This window comes from Doryrhamphus excisus, linkage group LG20, assembly GCF_037039965.1.
Source record: "Doryrhamphus excisus strain RoL-2023G ecotype Guam linkage group LG20, RoL_Dexc_Guam_v1.1, whole genome shotgun sequence".
Taxonomy (NCBI): Eukaryota; Metazoa; Chordata; class Actinopteri; order Syngnathiformes; family Syngnathidae; genus Doryrhamphus; species Doryrhamphus excisus.
The window spans coordinates 11,613,727-11,634,899 of record NC_136376.1 but is presented as its reverse complement, the minus strand read 5'-3'; the positions used below and the strand labels follow the sequence as shown (position 1 = coordinate 11,634,899).

The 21,173-nt window shown below is 38.9% G+C and overlaps 1 protein-coding gene across 2 annotated transcripts in view; it reads right to left on the bottom strand.

Moving 5' to 3' along the window:
* Positions 1-21,173, bottom strand: part of cdh23 (cadherin-related 23) — a 183,632-nt gene that overhangs the window by 123,844 nt on the left and 38,615 nt on the right. For both annotated transcript variants that reach the window (XM_078787361.1, XM_078787362.1), the window contains exon 6: positions 20,820-20,912. In XM_078787361.1, the coding sequence (XP_078643487.1) occupies positions 20,820-20,912 (93 nt within the window). The remainder of the gene's footprint in view (positions 1-20,819; positions 20,913-21,173) is intronic.

The following is a 21,173-nucleotide window of genomic DNA, read 5'->3' as shown; positions in this document are numbered from 1 at the left end:
TGTTTTCATTTTTGGGGGAAATCTTCCGAAAAGGTCTTGTTAACTACCGTTTTTAAAAGTGTCCATTTCGATTCCATTACAATCAGTTAATGTTTTTGCTTTATAATTTTTGACAATGTCGATGATTTTCTTTTTTGTTACATCTGTCAGAAACATAGAATTAGAATTAATTTCTATTGTTTCATTCCTTTCCTCACTTGTCCTTTGTTTCGGAATCCCTTCTTCTAGTTTGGGACCAATATTGACAAAGTAGTTATTGAACTTTTCAACTGTCTCATCCATATCATCATTATAGGGGTTTCCCACCATGATGCACCAATAATGCAGTTCATGGCATGTAAATGGAACGTTATTGGCAGTTTTTGTAAATGTTTTTTAGAGCTTTATAGGCAAAATGAATTTAAAAAAAAAGTGCCAGCAACAGGTGTGTGCTCGCATAAGGATTGCGGATGATGGGCAAAATTCCATAAAAAAAAAAGTGCAACCTCCCTTTAACTCCAAATTGAATTATAAATACTGGGTATAGTATTGGTTTTCGTATTGTATGATGATAGATTTCATCTGCAAACACTGTTTTGAAGCAACATAGCTTTTGCTGAGCTGCACGAGCCTCTGCTGGCCCAAGATGTGGTTTGAAATTCACAGTGCAGAACTCTGAATCCAACAACCCACCTTATGTATACCTTGCCTTACCACTGTGTGAGATTTCCAAACAAACTGTCATAAGCCTTATCTATCAACCAGATAAAACATAAAATAACACAAAATTGTTCCTCTTATTCTGTGGTCTGGATTCCATAGTGTGCAGCTCTGGCAGAAGGCGGAAGCAAAGGAATCACTTAAATTAATCATAGAGGTGACACAAAAAAGCCATATTTCACATTGGAAATTAGCTTTTCAATAATTCACAGCTTTTGAAACAAGAGAGAATTTCCTTCATCCACATAAATCCAGCAGCAAATGGGAAAATGATACAAAAGAGATTTATATGAAGGAAAATACCTAAAAGCCAACATGTAGTTTATTTAACTATTATTTTTACATTGTAAAACACACAGGCTTGAGGCCAATGGTTATAAATATTACAGTATTTATGTCTAAAAGCTTCTGATGCCAAAAAAGTTCAGAGAAGACCCTGTAGACATCCAAAAGGGATGTCACATGATAGTGGGGGACATTTGTGTGAAATCCAGCTTGGTTGAAAAAAAAAAGAAAAAAAAAGAAAAAGAAAACGGTACTTATTGCAAATACTTCCTTTAATAGGTTGCTTCATATCACCACAGCCCTGCGGCCCAGAAGAGACATAGAAACTTCAAATCACATGCCAGCACATGCTGATAGGACAGCCCAACTAATAAAATGATGTGTCTGTCATTGCAATTTCACCCACATCGAGGTTCAGTCGTGACAGGGAGTCCTTTGGAGACGGTGCTTCCCCAGTGGCTCATCCACGGAGCTGTGATATTAAGATGAGCTGCTGCTGGTCTATGAAACCCATCCCTTAGAGCTCTTCAACCAAAACAGGCCCGAGGGTAAAACCTGGCTAGAGGTCTGAAAGCTTCGCACTGCTTATGCACTAAGCAGAGTCTGGTGCAAAATGCAGGGGAATTACTGATGTACTGTAGGTGCTTTTCTGTAGTCCAATCACAAAATAATTTGAAATGGCATTACCATCAAGCATGGCTGTATGGAGTTTGCGTGTTCTTTTCCTGTGTGCATGTTTCTCCTCCGGGTACTTTGGTTTCCTTTTTTTCCACATTCTAAATACATACATACATGCATGTTAGGTTAACTGGCAACTCTAAATTAATGTGAGTGTGAATGGTTGTTTGTCTATATGTGCTCTGTGATTGGCTGGCAACCAGTCCAGGGTGTACCCCGCCTCTCGCCTAAAGACAGCTGGGATAGGCTCCAGCACTCCTGCGACCCTCGTGAGGATAAGCGGTAGAAAATGAATGAATTAATGAATTAAGCATATACAATATTAAATAGTATAATTATAAGAAAAAGCATTTCAACATGCATGCATTAGCAGTCTTAAAATACCATGCTAATACACCATATACTGTATGTGCTTTGAGCTTTCAGAGATGAAATCAATACAATTGGACTGGCTTGATCCTAAGTGCTGAAAGATAATGTCCTATATTTTACAACTAAGAAGTAAGGATGTCCAATAATATCGGCTGACTGATATTGGCTCATATTGGTATCATTTTTTATAATATAATAATATATTTATTATTATATTCATAATAGTAAGGATGTCCAATAATATTTCCTGCCGATATTGGTGCATAAGTGATTACAATGAACGGTAGAGAAGTGGTGGTATATATCGATAAAACGGCAATATTGACCAACGCATCCCAAGCATGGTTCTCAATTGTTTCAAGGACAAAACAGATTTTGATTTTCATAAAACATTAGCGTTAAAACTCGTCTCTCAGCATTTCAATAATTAAGTTGCTTCATCAATTCATTCTACTTTTAATAAGATGAGCCCAAAAGTGACACTGGTATAGACGTTTAGTGAGTATGTTGAAGTATAAATAGAATGAATGTTGGGTAAAAAGGGTTTTTGTCTGGTGACAACATAATTGTATAGCGGCTTTATTGGTTGTTAGGGTCATGATAGTGGAGATATAGTGGCACTAGCTGGCAATGGTTCTTGTTTGTTGAGATTTTCCTCACGCTCTCCGGGTCTGTTATTGCTCTTCTCATTCTCAGTTCTCGACAGGCCTGGTACCTTCAGTCACAAAAAGCCACCTATTTTCTCCAAACTCCAATTTTGCTTGTCGTATATTTACCTGATCTGAGCACCACTGAGGTGAAGACATAAGACAGAAGAAAAGCTTATTTTAAATGGTGTGAAAAAATAATTCCCTGAAATTACAGTACACCGAGTTCAACCTATTTGTACTAAAGGTGTTATTATAGAAAAAGTATAACCATCAGAATGATTAATTCTGTTTTTTCTAGGCTCAAACCCAGAATGTTGTACACACTGTACGTGTGAGATGACGGCATCATCAAATATGTTTGAAACATGATTCCTATTCAAAGATGTTGCGATGCTTATGATTGCCTGGTCTGACCAGATACGTTAACAAATAAGAACATTCCAAAAATGCAAGCCTTTCAATCACTATAATACTTGAAAACTGTACGGGCACGTATTTATAGATGTATGTAAGACACACAAAGCAGATGAAGAAAACTTTGCTATCTCCCATATTAATAGAATAAAAGCCTTTAAAATATCAGTCCTCCTTGGCTCAAGGCCCACACGTGCATAAAATGTCCTTACCATCAATCTATGGCCTTTTGAAAGTCTCAAGCACAGTTGGTAAAAAATGAGCTCCCAGGCAAAGGATAAAGTTGTGTCAGTTGCAAATTATTGGTACATCCAAACAGTGCATGTAACAAACGAGTCTGTGGAATCAAATACCCAAACAAAGTATCCACATATGGGTGACTCAGCCCAAATGAAATTTTCATAATTTGGGAGAAGAAAGGATACGTATCAGGAATAGGCTTCTGGGGCTTCCTGGATTTCAGCACCTCTGCAGTGTGCAGGGCGACGGGCCGGTGTCCTGAAGTAACACTTCAGGGAGCTTGTTGCTCCCCCCCCCCCAATGCTGTACCATAAGAATATTTAGAATGCAGTTAGATATTTTTCTAAATATAATAAATAATAAAAAATCCATGCCAACCACAAGACCTATTATGCTATTATCCTTTGTATTGAGTTGTGGTCTCCTATAGAGCAGCTACACACAATAACCTGCACAGAAAACTTTTTTGATTTTGCAGAATCTGCACCTATTCCAGCTGTATTTCCTTTGATTTGTGTTTCCCACCAAAAAGGTCTGTTTTCATGTATTCCACCCATGGCCCGCCTTAGGGCAAACCCACTCTGCTGTGATTGGTCATACACGCAAAGTGCTTCCTAATTATGAACCATATAAGGAAGTCCGCAACTCTGTGACATCACAAAGCGACAGTTTTACCACACCTTTTGAAAACGAGCGTTTTGAGCCATCCCGTCTTTCAGGGCTCACTTCCAAATGTGCAAACCTCATTAGCTGAAACTTTGGCATCGTTTAACACGAGAATACAACATTCTAACTACATTTATAGATATATAAATATATATTTATAGGTCAGGAAAGTGGAAAATAGGTTCCCTTTAATATTTAGAATGGTCAGCATGCAGTCAGAATTTTTTAGAATGCACTTTAAATATCCAGCAATAAAGCAATATTTTTCTTTCTTTGGGCATTCAGGATCATTCCGCCTCTAGTGTGACTAGGGCAGGGGTGGGCAAACTTTTTGACTCGCGGGCCGCATTGATATGACAAAATTTACGGGGGGGGGGGGGGCAGACTATATATTTTACACGTAACAGTCCACCTGGTATTATTGTATCTGTAAAATTGTCATGCAATCTGCTATTATTATTTTATATTTATATTTAAAAATAATAAAATATTATAATAATTACAATAAAATTAAAATAATAATTATTACATTATTACATTTACATTACATTATTAATTATTATTATTATAATTATTATTATTATGTGCTTGTGTCCCTTTTTTCAGGAGCACTTTGTAAACAACAGACCATGTCAAAAAACGAAATTGATAAAACCATCAAAAGGTTGGCTCAGGCCATGATGCCAGGTTGTATGTTGAGTTTAAATGAAATACTTTGGAAAGATTGGGCGGGCCGTATTCAAACACTTGGCGGGCCGGATGTGGCCCCCGGGCCGTAGTTTGCCTACCCCTGGACTAGGGTGTACTGGTTGCAGAGGGATGTAATGACAATTGTACATGTGGCTGAAATTTACAAGAAAGTTTAGTTATTCCGATAATTATTCTCTATAAAAATGTGTTTTATGTATATGTACAGTATATTTCTGGATGTCTGGAACGGATAAATTGGACTGACATTACTTCATGTATTTGTTTTTTGTACGTTTCCGTTTTTGCCTGACCTTTTGAAACAGATGAATAATGATAACAGAGGTTCTACTGTATTGCCTTACTGTTTGGGAAGCACTGTTTCTTGGAAATATAAAACTTTATCGGCAGTTGTCTGCTGCTCAAGGAGACAAATGACAGAAAATATCAAGCAAGTGTTTGTGATGAAAGGGTATAGGATGTCTGTACCATCATACTATGTCATCTTTCACTGTACTCCTTTCTTCTTTGACTGCTCTTTCACCTGGCTGCATGATGGGTGATATTCTGGAGGTTTCAGCAGAAAGAAATGATTCCACAGTCAACACACTGAAGAGGGATACCTACAGCACTTTAAAGACAGAGAGAAGAGAGCCTTGTGTGTGTGTGTGTTTGTAGTGCATTCATTGACAAACGTGTCTGTTTTGATTCAGATTTTTACTGACATACAGTATTTTGTGCCACATTAAATTGCGCAAGTTGCTGATGGTGACTACGAATCAAGATGGTAAATGGAGGTCAATAATGGGGACTCGTATTAGAGTGTGTTTAAGTGTTTGTGTGCATAGACAGGTCCTTTTATCAGTTCAGGAATAAGACAAATAACATCCTTATCTTCTGATTAGTCTTCTCCCCCAGGTTCCTAACCCCAACCTTCCTGTCACAGCTCATGGCTGACTGCCTCCAAATAGCTATGGCTGTTTGTTTAAATGTAAAGGTAATCAAGTCCAGCATGACACATGGATCTGCAGAGACTGAAAAAGACAGACGGGAAGCAGATGGGTCAATCCTTGGGGATCGGTACAAGGACAGGCCACATCAGCAAGTCTTGCAACCCCTCCTTGCTTCATGTGGAAATTTATCTATCTTGACTAGGAAGATTAAATGTGGAGGTAAAGTCTTTCTTAGCCTTGCGTCCATTGTTTAAAGGTGACATTTGGAGCCATGGTGCTTGGCACCAGCATATTTTATTTACAACCAAGTTAAAAGTTGCACGTAATTGAATTCCAACTTAACAGGAAAAAGTTAAATTTTGGAAGTTTGGAAGGATTCTTTCCATGTCCTTAACATGATTTTGATATTAATGTCCGACTGCACCGTATTGAATCATTAATCCATTCCAGAAGGTCCAGCTCAAACCAAAATGTACTCTAACCAAATCAATTTTTTCCATAAGAAATAATGCAAACCCAATTAATCAATTCCGGGACCCCCCCCCCCCAAAAAAAAATAACAAATTTAACAATTACCATACAGTTTTAAACACAAAAATGTGTAATATTTCTTTTAAGCATGACATCAAAAACAAGCATATTGTTCATAACAGTATTGACTGGATTTGATGCAGAGATCTCATGTTTCAAGATGGCGCCCCTGATTTTTTTAATTACTTCCTTATTTTTTTGTGCCATACAGACTCCTTAAGCAAGTGTGCAGCTATGGATGTTCAACTTATTACATTTGTAGCTTGCCGCTTCCGCCATTGCTGACATTCGGGAGCAGCTGTTAGCTTTGAGCATCCCTTCGCTACACCGAATGATCAGATATCCCCGTGGAGATATGGAGGTGGAGATGCTGCATAGCGGGAATGAACGGCGGAAAAGACTGTATAAAGGTTGTTGTGTAAAGACGCCATCAACCATGTTTACCATCTGTCATCATGGGGAACGTGAGATGGAAGCGCTAACGGCACTAACCCGGCTGCAGAGACTACGATTAGATTTAACATTTTCTATATTTATTTTAAAAATATGCTATTTTATTTCAGTGGCTATTTTTACATGATTGTTTACATTTTAATACAAATTTGCACACATATTTGGTTTTGACTTTTGTCTAAATTCAGTTTATGGAAAAAAATATCAAGATATATATCGTATACCAATATTCTACCTGACTATATCAGGATAAATCAACATTCAAAGTCATTTTTACCTAAGAGACTTGTGGCGTAACTGTGTTAGTTAGCAAATAACTACCAATAACAGGCTGATAAGGATGTTTTGTGATGAAAGTACAGTACGTCATGAACACAGTTGGGCTCAGGCAGGGGATTAAAAACAAGACATGCACCATATTGCATGTGGACCGAGACAAGTATGGACAAGAAACTGAGGCAAAATTTTCGCATAAATTGTCAATGTAAACCAAAAAACATTTGTTAACTGGGGCATCACTAACTGAGGTTACTGTAGTTTGAGTCTCATTAGACGGTTGATTGAAGTGCCCAGTTAGTGCACAGTATCATATATGTAAATATGGGCAAAGGCTCACTTTCAAAACAATAAGCTTGAGACAGTGATGGCTCGCAAGCTTAAGCTATACCTATCATAGACTATGTAGTCCAAGCTATCACTTACACTACATACAAGCATTACATATGCACATGTGCACTTTGGGGATGAAAATTCACATTGCTAAACCTTTTTCTAAACTAATAAAACATTATAAAGACTATCTTGGAATGAAATATCTTTGCATTATCTATTTCTTTGAAGAGGTCATTTTTCAACAGAATAAAATGCAAATTAGAGTCAAGCTGATTATCATATAAATCCACATGGCCTGGGAGGCAAGACAATCTGGCTTTATGTACTTATTTATGTCGCAATTTTTCAAATTTCCACATAAAATGCCACAACCATTTCACATCTTATCCTAAAGACATAAGGTGGCGTGAGGGGCTATCTGAAGAGGACCATTTGTTTATTAACCTGCAATCTCTGTTGGTCTTTGCATTCCATTAGCATTAACAGCTGCTGTGTACATTTTCCAGCCAGTGCTGCCTTGTTTGCCTACCGCCTATGGTTCACACTGAATAGTTGCAGTACTGCATATCTCACAAATACACTCCAGAACTGGTTCCAAACCCCAGCATACAGTAACTTCATTTTCATAAAGTGGATTTCCAAATATTTCCGTTGTGAGAGCATAGAAAACCTGTTCATGACCTTTCTTACTAGAGTCCTCCAGACATGAACCAACACCCCTACAGTCACCTTTACGCACGTATTATCCAATATAGTCGACATAATAACGGAAAATAAGCCCTTTTCAGACAAGACTCATGCTCATGTGTGTCAAATGTGTTCTTGGCCTAGGGGAACTGGGCGAGGGGTGGACAGGAAGTGAAGTCTGTTGAGTTTTTTATTCCATTGAGTTTTAGCTCGGTGTGGGTTGCCGTCGCATCAGTAGCCTAGTTAGGGGTTACTGCACCTGCTGTGCTATAATTGAAACCTGCGACAAAAGCGGTGATCAATCCTGGTGCTTGTGTATCATCAAACATTACAGTAACACTACTGACACTGAGTGACCAGCACAGAATACTTTATATCACATATTTGCCTCTGTGATGCCTTATATGTAGGTATTTTAGTTCAGTTAGCCATGTTTATGCTTGGAAATACTTCAAAAGTCAAACGTGCTTCCTATTAATACTAATTAATAATACTAACTAATAACAGCCTGTAATCAACCAAGAAACAGCATGACGTAGCATTACTATATTTTGAAAAACCAGGATAGAATGAAGGGATTACTGTATTACTTCTGTAAATGATACTTTGTATGGGCATGGGGATATGAGAAGCACTGCTGAAAAACCAAACAAAAACCCCCAACCTGAACCATCATATGCTTTGCTCCATGATCCTGTTCCTGCGTTTGTCTGACTACATGACTTTCTCAAGGCACCGCCAGTAAATTCCATCTTTTCTCACTAACACCATATGGGATTTAATGCACAATGAACTTTTTCAAGCGATGCCCCCCTCTCTTACCCACTCTACCCATCTCTCCACTCTCCTTGAATCACAGTGTGCACTTCTTTTCAAGTCTTTCGTGTGTTTTTTTAGTCCACTGTGACCTCTGGACCTGTGAATCTCCGTTCTGCTACCTGCTCCTCCTATAGGTACACCGCACTCAATATCAATGTCTCTTTCTATCTGTAGTGGGCAATGCTGTATTGTCAGGGCAGAGAGTGGCTCTATTCCCATGCAGCTTAATGCCTGAGGTGTTTCTCTGCAGAAGAACCATACACCATGTCATCAATGCATAATTAGCTCATCGTTGAACATATACCATAACCTGAGGAGGTGTTCAAAATGCAGCTTTCACTTCATTATATTACAAAAAATAAATCAAACAACATTTTAAAATGGCATAAAAAGTTAATTTAAACTTGGGACACTATAGACAGATTGCTGACATTTTTTAAAATTAACTATGGCTACAAAAACTATTGATGCACTGTAGGATTGTAATGTAAAGGTTCCTTTAATTAATATTTTGCTGCTGAATTTGACAATGCAGTTCCAGTGAGCAAGTACACAGCTCTAATCCGCCTCTCTTTAAAGTTACATCTGTGACAAAATGGAGTGAATCAGTGTCCACTCATCACTGTGTTTACCAACAAGTTTCAACAAGTTTCAATGTCCACTTCATTCATCATTTATATGTATTTTGTTTTGTTTTCTGGATGTAAAATTACAATCATTCTTAATAAAATGTGTTTTGTATGAATAGTATTGGGTGTATGGAACTGATTACATTGTGTCTTATGGGAAAAATGTATGCAATTGTCATACATTTCAGTTAGAGTTGGACCTTGTGAAACGGATTAATGACAAAAAACGAGTTCTTTAACTGAAACATAAACTAAGGGTCCCTAATTTTGCACATCTTATTCAATTAGACAGATGTATGACTATGTCTATGGCTTTTGCAATTGTGCGCGTAAAAAGTGGGCTCGCGGACTGTTCTCATGTCCATACACCCCACCTCACTGCAACGGGATGATTACAAATGACTATTCTGCTTTAGTGTCAGTAGAACAGAAGTGAACCAATCCCGAACAAGCAACACTTAAAGTGAGAGGCAAGCTGACAAAGTGAAATGCACAGACCAACAACATGTGCAGATAAACCGTGACACTGCCATTTGCAATCACTTCATGTAGCTCTGCAGCACAAAAGACGGAGGGACGAGAGACATAAGCACAGAAAGTACAACATTTCCCTCAATGTTGGACATGGGTGGAAAGAACACAAAAATTGCAGTCTCTCTCCAACCACCAAAGGCTGATGGCATAGCAGTAAAAAGTCAACACTAATAACACTAAAAGTAGAATAGGAATGTGTGTAATCATCCCATTCATAAAGCAACTGCAACTCACAGAATCATAGTTCCAGAGTTCTCCTTTTATCTCTCTTTTTTTTTAACCTAAATTAGATCAGATTTTGCCACTTTAAATTATCATTGCATGTGATATTACAATTACAAATGGAACCACTACACAACAAAGAATATGAGACCTGCTTGTTGTTTCCTCCCTTCGCTCCCCTCTCTTCTAAATGAGAGAGGAACAGTCAAACACAAACCTTAATTATCCATTACCGAATATACAGAATGATGAGGACATGACAAAAGGAGAAAAAAGATGAACTTGGATGAAAGATGGCTGTTGCTGACGCTGTGACACCGTACAGTTTTTAGTAAGAGTTTGCAAAGATCCTTGAAAGAACTTTGATTCACTGTATGTCTGCCATGCAACAGACAAGACTATGGTGATCTATGATCAATTCATTTTTAATGTTGGGCTCATGTCCTTCAGTTTTCATTTAATCAATCACAGACCTCTTCAAAAAAAGATCTCTTGAAAACGAAATAAAAATAAAATCCCATCACATCCATCCATTTTCTGTACCACTCATCCTCACAAGGGTTGCGGGTATGCTGGAGCCTATCCCAGCTGTCTTACGGTGAGAGGCGAGGTACACCCTGGACTGGTGGCCAGCCAATCACAGGGCACATATAGACAAACAACCATTCACACTCACATTCATACCTATGGACAATTTGGAGTCACCAATTAACCTAGCATGTTTTTGGAATGTGGGAGGAAACCAGAGTACCTGGAGAAAACCCACACATGCACGGGGAGAACATGCAAACTCCACACAGAGATGCTTGAGCGGGGAATTGAACCAGAGTCTCCTAGCTGTGTGGCCTGCGTGCTAATCACTTGAACACCGTGCAGCCCCCTGTCTAAGTTTCACAAGTGATACAGTACATGTTCTCTTGGATAAGTAAGTCAAATATCAGTCAGAACTTTCTTTTGGAAAACTCCTGGAACAGATTTGAGGAAACTGCGAAGATCTTTAAAGTTCAATTAGGAAAAATGTGGAAATGGTCACCGACCTGTTCCCACTAACACTTAAAAAATGTTTGAAATGTTTAAGTAATCCCATGCATGTAAAAAATTAATGAAACTAAAAAGATGTACAACGATCATCTTAAAACCTTGTCAGAATTCTCAATCCTGCCAAGTGAGAGTCATTGGCAAGGAGAGAGCCGAAGGCATTGTGGGGGCTGGGATGGAGGGGAGGGTCCCCACACACTTGAAAGAAAAGGCAGAGTGGGACTGACAGGTTGATTTATTCAAAGAGTAAGGAGTGGGTGAATCAAACTTTAATGGCTTTTGGGAGTGCAAGCCGTTCTCTCCCTCCCTTCAATCTTGCCCCACTCATGGCGTCGTTTCTTGTCTTCTCCCACTTTCCTTTTCTTTACCTCTCTTGTTCTTATGGCCTGTCTTTCTCTCTTCATCTCATGGTGGTCACTCTCTAGCAGAAGCCTCTTCTTTTTTGACGGATAAATATGCACCCGTGGCTACATGGCTTGTAAATCAAGGTGCTCTTCATGCTCAGTGGGTTAAACGACAGAAAAATAAATAGAGAACGAGGAGGTGATTTAACATCACAAGTCACATAGTGCATATAAAGCCTTTGTAGCATTTTTTAGCTTTAACCGCTGTCATGCAAGAGATATACGTTCATATGTAGCTCTCAACCCATATATTTATGAATAAAATAAAATCTGTGACATTAGTCGTCCCTCACCAATGAGTGCCTCAAATTTTGTGGATTCACTTACTGGTAAGCATCATTGGTATTCGTCAGGAAGGGCATCCGGAATATAAAGTGCTCAAGCCAAAATCAGTATGTGGATCAAAAGATCTGCTGTACTCTACTCCGAAATCAGGAAAAAGTCGAATGAAACAAACATAACTTAATAACAATTTTTCAAAAACTATTTATAAAACCCTGTTTTGTGTTTGACTACATTCTATTAGTTTAAAAAGTATGCATATTTAAGCAAATTTGATGTATTTATGGCCTAAATTAAGCTTTTATCAACTATAAAAGTTGCCAAATGAACAAAAATGCAAATTGATAAGCCACTCAAATATGCAGTCAGATACATTTTGATGTGTAATTTACTTTGGACACAAGGTATCAGTAATGTTACAATGATGAGAGTGCAGTGATAAAGCGACTCCCAATGCTATCATATGTGAGTGTATATTATGTCTTATTTATGTCTCAAATGGTTTATTTCCAAAGGCAGTAGTTGTTGCCGTAGTAATACTGTAGTAGTAGTAGCAGGGCACAACACACACATGTGGCCCTTGGGGGGAAAAAGTTTGGATACCCCTGTTCTAAAAGAACCTCCACTCCGTATATCAAACACAGTATATGTGTTCAGTTAGTCTTCAACTTAATGTATTCAGTTTAGGTGAAGTGTGAATTCACACATGTAGGTGCACCATATGCCAGCAAACGCCATATGCTTTAGCTACAAATACACCCTCTGGCACATATTTAGCCTGTGGCATCAATAAAGGCTCAATTGAGACTGGACGAATTCATGCAGTTGGTGATGTCTGGAAAAAAAAAAAAGACTGTTGCAAGAAATCACCTTCATGCATAAACGAATACATCAGACAATGAAAATGACACTCACCACAAACCTAACGGTCGTCATTAATGATGTCGGAAAGAACTTGCTGAATGGTTCCTGGCTGAAATACAGTATGTGTGCAACAGCTGGTTTAACAGCTTGAGTCTGAAGGTAATGTTACCATATGCAGTGGACCTGCTTCAAATGAGTGAGTGGGATTTAAAAGACCACATTAGTGGAGAGAGGCTCATCATGTGACTGCATGTTCTAATCAGGACTGTCGAGCACAGACAAAAGACCTGATGAATACAAAGCAAATGGAGGAATCAAAGTTCAGGGAGGCGACTTGGATGCTGGACATGTGAGTGACGTCAGGCCGGTAGTCTGAAAAGACCAAAACGAGACTGAAACGAGGGGAATGGCAATTACTGAAGACAAGCTGTGAGATACAATATAAAACTGGGTTGAATGGTGTTGTTCAGCGCGAAGAAGAGGTCACTTCTAGACAAGATGGATCATTGGATCAAAAGCAGCAGGTTGGGGGGGCTATTTGACCACTGAAACGAATGCAGGAAATAACCTATTGAATCAGTGCAGTCGGAGGTGTGCTTTATCCCAAAGTCTTTAGCCCCAAGACACTTCCTCCAGTTCTCCACTGAATAATTCTACACTGAAGGCAGAGAAAAAAACAATACCAGAATCACTGGAAATTGTATATCCTCAATGTCTAAACTGAGTGAGTCCAAGTAATAACAGTATAATGAGGATTAACTGCAAAAAGAAGCAACTCTATGAGGGAGGAGGCTGGGCCCTAATTTAAGGAAACAATGCAGGTAATCACAGAGGACTGAGGAACAAAACACGAAGACAGTCATCAAACAAAGACCAACATCTGATGTTAAATAATTTCAAAGTATGGCAAGCTTATAGCAGATTCCAGAGACCTGGAGAAAAGTGGGAGCAGGGAACACAATAGAATGTAAGTAAAAGAAAAAAGTTAAAAAGTGTAGCGAGGGAAGGATAAAATATTGAGTGTCTCTCATTTAATCTTCTTATTTTATCTGTTTTTTTCCTCCCCGTCTTCTTAAATCCCACCATCCCTCCCTATGGGGCTGAGGGTCTTAGTGTCAGCCAGAATTCACTTTGAGGCCCGAGCCAGTCAACTAGCAACCATTCGGAACCACAACAATCTATTACAATACAGGAGATACAGCCAGAGCAGATCCAACTCATCATTCATATTATGTGGAGTTGTTTTAAATGGGAAGTATGGGATTTCTTTTGGATGTGTCCAGGGCTCTACATTAAAAACAAAAAAAGGTGAGAACTTGCCCAATATTGCCCCATGTAAAATGAAAAGACTGCCATAATGATATCATCTCATTTTTGTGGCATCACATGAGAATCTCAAATAAAGATGAAATGATTATCATTTCTTGTGGTTGTTTTCCGACATAGATCATGACGTTGCATGGAAATCTGGATTGTCAAGAGGCTTCTAGGCACTTTGCCCTGATAAATAAAATTACATTCATGATTGAATAAACGTTGTGCTTAAAAAAAAAAATAGTGTAGATGTATGTTAACATGGCACGCCATACCACCTTACACATCGTAGTCGTAGTAAGCAGTGATATTTATAAGTTGTGCACCACAATGAAACATTATTGAATAGACACATTTGTGTACTAGTAAAGTGTTTTTAATCCAGAAAAAAAAACTCAATGGTCAAACAATAATTTGTGAAGCAAAGGTGAGAAAAATCCACAGAGAAATGGAAGCGCTAGATTTTGTAGCTTGTGCAAAATCAGCATTTGGTATTGGATCTAATGGGTGGTGTTTCATTGTGACCACTTCAAATTGTCACAGCAATGTGATTCACTCACCTGTGCCATCATTTGATTTGCTGCCGCTAATAAAATACTTTTAGGAGGCACTGGTTCATCACTTTTTGCTGTTTTCCTTCACAAGTTGTTGAAGAATTAGACCATGTTGGCAGGGACGCCATGATAGATGTTTTCCTAGTCAAACCATCGCTGATTGGTTGATCGCGAACAAGAACGGGTGTGGGTAAAACGTGCACTGTGGACAGCAGACCGTGGTCTAAATAAACGATTCTGATTGGTCCATTTCAAGATTTGCAAGGATTGGTTTGCAAATTAGCACCAGAATTACGCAGTCCGTGTTTTACCAAAACCCAACAAGAACCGCTTTTAAAAAAAAAAACTCTTGGCAGTATGGCATGCCAAAGTGCACTTGTCCAACGGGAATATCACTGATTGGATTTACTCGCCTGAATTTTGTTTTAACTTGCCCAGGCCATTGGTACATCGTTATTGTCGAGCCCTGGTGTCTGTGTGTGTGTGTGTATTACCCAGGAAAGCAGATACTACGTCTCTAATCATTTGAAGCTCAAACTAGATCATGCATAGTGTTGATCTGCTATTGGAGTGATTCATGTGTGTGTGTGGTCCCCATATGCCCATATGTATTTGTGGTGAACTGCCATAAAAAATTAATTGGAAATATGGTTACATCCAGTGTTCATTTACATAGCACTGACCCTGAATAAATAGTCAGCCCTTTTATTCTTAAAAAAAATCTATGCATATTGTCTAAATTAAGCATTTTAAACAAATATAAGGCATTCAGAAGATGCATTCAAAGATGCTGTGACTGATACGTAGTATTCCACACTGGTCACGACATGCCAGTCATGTAAATTTGTTCGCTGAAACACACAGACGCCAGACTTTTATTGCAGGTATTGTAAAATATTCCCTAATAAATACGTACACAAGCCACTGTTGAGCCGGTAACCCACCTCAAACTAAAATTTTACTCTGAACCCCTGACATTACTTCCTGTCCGCCTGCCACTCAGCTCGCCCAGGAAAAACAATTCTAGCAACACTCATGTTAAAAAACTGTATTGTATTTAGAAGGTTGTAAATGTGTTTTTCGAAGCTTTAACTATGAAATTAATCATTTTATAAATAACAAATCATACTTTGTGGAAATTGACTTATATATAAATATGGTGTGTGTATATATATATATATATATATATATATATATATATATATATATATATATATATATATGTTTACTGGAGGACTGACATTTGAGCAGCAAATCAACCGGCGTTTACAGCAGGTGACACAGATATGAATGAAAAAGAAGAGGGATGAGGAGGAATTTGCTCGTCTACTCGACATACTGTACAACAGTAAACAGAGAGAAACGATATAAATAATTTAACGCCACTTGTTTGCGTGCCAAATCACATAATCTTATGTGTATTATGCTGTTCTCAAACACAAGAGATGCTCTTTGTGGATTTGCATTTGTATTTTATTTATCACTTTTGGTAGAAGAGATCAGTTATCTCCATAAAATTTCGAAACAGTTCTCAGCATGTAATGTATCTGGTCTGATTTAAGATGGGACCCATCTGCTGCTTTATCTAATCATTATTCCTGGTGTTACTGTTCTTGTATTTAGACTCCGTATGGTGACGTGTGTGGTTCTGTACTGCAAATAGAGCCAACTCATTATCACAGGCAGAGGAAACATGAGGAGCACACCTGCTTCCTATCACCCTCTTTATGACTCCACTAATTAAAATGGCATTAAGACACACAACCCCCAGGCTCTGCTCATCTGATCACTACTGTGCTGAATCAGGACCACCCGAATGTACAGTAAGGGCGTACTGTACACTATGATGTGTGTGTTGAAGTGTCTAGTTTCAGTGTTGCACCAACAAGGGTGTCCTGTACACTAACAATGGACGTTCTTTTACTGAACTGTGTGACTGTGACTATTAGAATGCTAGCAACTTGCTTCACCAGAGACTTGCAAGTACAGTAAAGTCTCGTTATATCGATATTCTCGGGAGTCGGAAAAAATACTGATATAACCGGACTATCCATATATCCGATCATGCGCCGAACTGCATTAAAAGTGGGCGGATCTTTGATATGAGTTAATGGATTGCGTATCTAGCATGCTTTTGTACTACAATAAATTTTGTACTACAGTAAATAAAAATAAACTCACGCTGTAGTGATTACCGGTTACCGGGACATAATTCACCCCGGAACTATCGCTAGGGAAGGTGTTGCCACCCGGAGGGGTAGGCGCGAGGGACGGGTGTTTTCCGCTGTGTGTGCTGCACTCTGGTGGTGGAAGTGAAAAATAAAGTTGACTGGAAGCAGCCGTTCGCCGTGTTCTTTTTTGGTATTGAAATCCTTAAGCAAAGATTGATTTAAGCTGCTTTTGTATCGATATAAGCAGACCAAATTGGCGGGCGGGAGATGAAAAGGGCATCGTAGTAACCGGATTATCATAATAACCGTGTATCGTACTAACGGAACTAATTATATCATAAAAGACTAGAAATTTGCCGGGAAATGAAAATAGTATCGTAATAAGTAGTAATTCGTTTTAACCGATATCGATATAACGAGACTTTACTGTACTTCCAAGTTCTCGTAGTCATTAGAATGGCCAAAATACGGTAAAAATACTGTAGGTATTATCATGAACGCACCTGAATGCAATACAGAGCTTCTTCTTTCTCTTTGGGCTTTTCCCTTCAGAGGTTCCCACAGCAAATCAATTTCCTTCATTAAACCCTGTCTTCTGCATCGGTCTCTCTCACACCAACTACCTTCATGTCCTCCTTCACTACATCCATAAACCTCCTCTTTGGTCTTCCTCTACGCCGCCTACCTGGCAGCTCTAAACGCAGCATCCTTCTACCAATATATTCACTATCTCTCCTCTGGACATGTCCCAACCATCTCAGTCTGGCCTCTAACATGTAATGTCCATCTGATGTACTCGTGCTAGCTACAGTTCTGCTTCCTGTCTTTTACTCATTGTCACTGTTTCTAGGTCCAACAACATGGCTGGTCTGACCACAGTTTTGTATACCTTTCCTTCATTTTAGCGGAAACTCTTGTATCACAACTACATGGTCACAGCATGTATACAGTGCATCCGGAAAGTATTCACAGCGCTTCACTTTTTCTACATTTTGTCATGTTACAGCCTCATTCCAAATTGTATTAATTTAATCTCTTACCTCAAAATTCTACACAAAATACTCCATTATGACAATGTGAAAATGTTTTTTTTTGACTTTTTGAATTTATTAAAAATAGAAAACTAAGAAATCACATTTACATAAGTATTCACAGCCTTTGCCATGAAGCTCAAAATTGAGCTCAGGTGCATCTTTTTTCCACTGATCATCCTTGAGATCTTTCTACAGCTTAATTGGAGTCCACCTGCAGTAAATTCAGTTGATTGGACATGATTTGGAAATATAATAACTGTCTATATAAGGTCCCACAGTTGACTGTGCATGTCAGAGCACAAACACCAAGCATGAAGTCAAAAGAACTGTCTGTAGACCTGCGAGACAGGATTGTCTTGAGGCACAAATCTGGGGAAGGATACAGAAACATTTCTGCTGCTTTGAAGGTCCCAATGAGCACAGTGGCCTCCATTATTCGTAAATGGAAGACGTTTGGAACCACCAGGACTCTTCCTAGAGCTGGCCGGCCTTCTAAACTGAGCGATCGGGGAAGAAGGGCCTTAGTCAGGGAGGTGACCAAGGCCCCGATGGTCACTCTGTCAGAGCTCCAGCGTTCCTCTGTGGAAAGAGGAGAGCCTTCCAGAAGGACAACCATCTCTGCAGCAATCCACCAATCAGGTCTGTATGGTAGAGTGGCCAGACGAAAGCCACTCCTTAGTAAAAGGAACATGGCAGCCCGTCTGGAATTTGCCAAAAAGCACCTGAATGACTCTCAGACCATGAGAAACAAAATTCTCTGGTCTGATGAGACAAAGATTGAACTCTTTGGTGTGAATGCCAGGCGCCATGTTTGGAGGAAACCAGGCACTGCTCATCACCAGGCCAATACCATCCCTACAGTGAAGCATGGTGGTGGCAGCATCATGCTGTGGGGATGTTTTTCAGCAGCAGGAACTGGCAGACTAGTCAGGATAGAAGGAAAATGAATGCAGCAATATATAGAGATATCCTGGATGAAAACCTGCTCCAGAGCGCTCTTGACCTCAGTAGACTGGTCATGTACCTTGACCATATAGACAGTAGACATTAGCACACAGCCAAGATCTCAAAAGATTGGCTTCAGAACCACTCCGTGAATGTCCTGGAGTGGCCCAGCCAGAGTCCAGACTTGAATCCGATGGAACATCTCTGGAGAGATCTGAAAATGGCTGTGCACAGACGTCTCCCATCCAACCTGATGGAGCTTGAGACTTATTGCAAAGAAGAATGGGCAAAACTGCCTAAAGATAGGTGTGCTAAACTTGTGGGATCATATTCAAAAAGACTTGAGGCTGTAATTGCTGCCAAAGGTGGATCAACAAAGTATTAAGCAAAGGCTGTGAATACTTATGTAAATGTGATTTTTTTGTTTTCTATTTTTAATAAATTCAAAACATGTCAAAAAAACCTTTTTTCACATTGTCATAATGGAGTATTTTGTGTAGAATTTTGAGGTAAGAGATTAATTTAATACAGTTTGGAATGAGGCTGTAACATGACAAAATGTAGCACTGTGAATACTTTCCGGATGCACTGTATAATAAAATCATAAAATGTATTTTAATAGTGGTCTTTGTAAGTAGCATGTCCCATTATTATGCAGTAATGAGCTGTATCTTTTTATCGTTTTTTTATATCTTTAGAACACACAGAAAAGAAAAAGACGTGTACAAAATTCCTCAAAAAGTGCAGTTTTTCCTTTATATCGTAGAATAAAAGAGAAACGTCGGTATAAGAAATGATGCACTCACTGCAAAGGGGCGGTGCTTGTCACTGCTGTCTTTCTACATAAAAGGACTTTATATTTGTTGTTTGAAATACACACACAGAGCCAGCTAGAACTTGAAGTAAAATGCATAAAATGTTATTTACTGTATATGTTCTGCTGAATGGAATAGTGAATTTGACTAATAAGATGGACGATTACCTCAATTATTTACTTAAACATTTTCAGCGAGAACAAAGTTACTAGACTTTTACAATAAAGTCATATTTTTCTAGAGAAGGAAGGACCTCACATACAATTTAAAGCCAAGACTAAAAAAAAATGTTCATAACATGTTTGCTTCCTATGCCAGAGACACTTTATGTCATGGGGTAATGAGGTCATATCACTCTAACAAAAGGTGGGTAGAACCATGACAATTGGAGAAAGGGGTAGATGCAAGGTGACATGATGAAATCACTTCCAAAAGTGGACAGCTCCATTTGAACTGCCCCCCGCCTTATACACGATAGTGTGTGCTATTAGACTCCATACATGGATGAATATGTTATGGTGTGTAATAAAGGTGTAACTTGGGCATAAGGAGAGAACATAACCTGCTAGGTGGCCTTCTGTAAATGGTGCTTACTTTCTCCTTCTTTATTTGCCTGGCTTTATGGATTGGAGGGAGAAAAATCCAGCGGCTTTGAAGATTTGGTGAAGACTCAGAAAATGGTAAGGACTCAATATAAACACAACATGATGTGTGTGTGTGTGTGTGTGTGTGCTTATGTGCCTGTGTGGATTTAGACCCTATTTGAAGTCCCCCACTCCATTCTGGCAATTACTTCATATCATGGATTAGATGAGCGAGGGGGCACAGAGGAGCGGGATGGAGAGAAGTGAGGTACCATATCCAGCAAGAGGACAGGGGAGGACAAGAAAGTGTGAGAAGAAAAGCGATTGAGGTCTTTCAACAGCAAATATTTTTCCTTCCTATCGGTAGGCTGCGCAATCTCTGTAAACCTCAACAGGAAGAAAATTCTCAAAATCATGCAGTAAATCATTATCATTAGTGTAACCGTGCTAGTAGTTACCCCAGGGTTTTCATATAATGTATTTTTTACTTCCATTGTTCCTTTGTGACCTGTCCTAATTCCCTATGCTGATTCTAATTACATTTTTATGTGAGGATTTGTCATTTTCTTTAAATCTACTGCAAGGAAAGGGCGGGCCTGTTCAGTAAAAGTGCAACACCAAGGTAAGATTTAAGCATCACCTTAGATGCAGGAAGTTATTCTCTCATTTCTTTTCCGGCTTACCTCTGGGATATGGACGGTGTAAGGCTGCCCATGGAAAATGGGTGCATTATCGTTCACATCTCCAATCTGAATGTTGACTGTGTCTTTGACCACCTAAGGGAGGAAATGTCGAGGTAAAGTATTTCCATTCACAAAGTACTCCCATTCGCAGCACACAACCCTAACTCCAAGAAGTTGGCAGAATGTGTTAAAATATTTCTTTCAGCAAGTGTTATACCACACAAAAATTGTTAGAAATTGATTGAAAGTGTTGATTTGAGGGGCAAAAGGTCACATACAGACAATACTCCTTTGTTTACATTCACAAGTAGTGTTTTTAAACTTGTTTTTTTTTAGTTAAGTGATCAATCATTC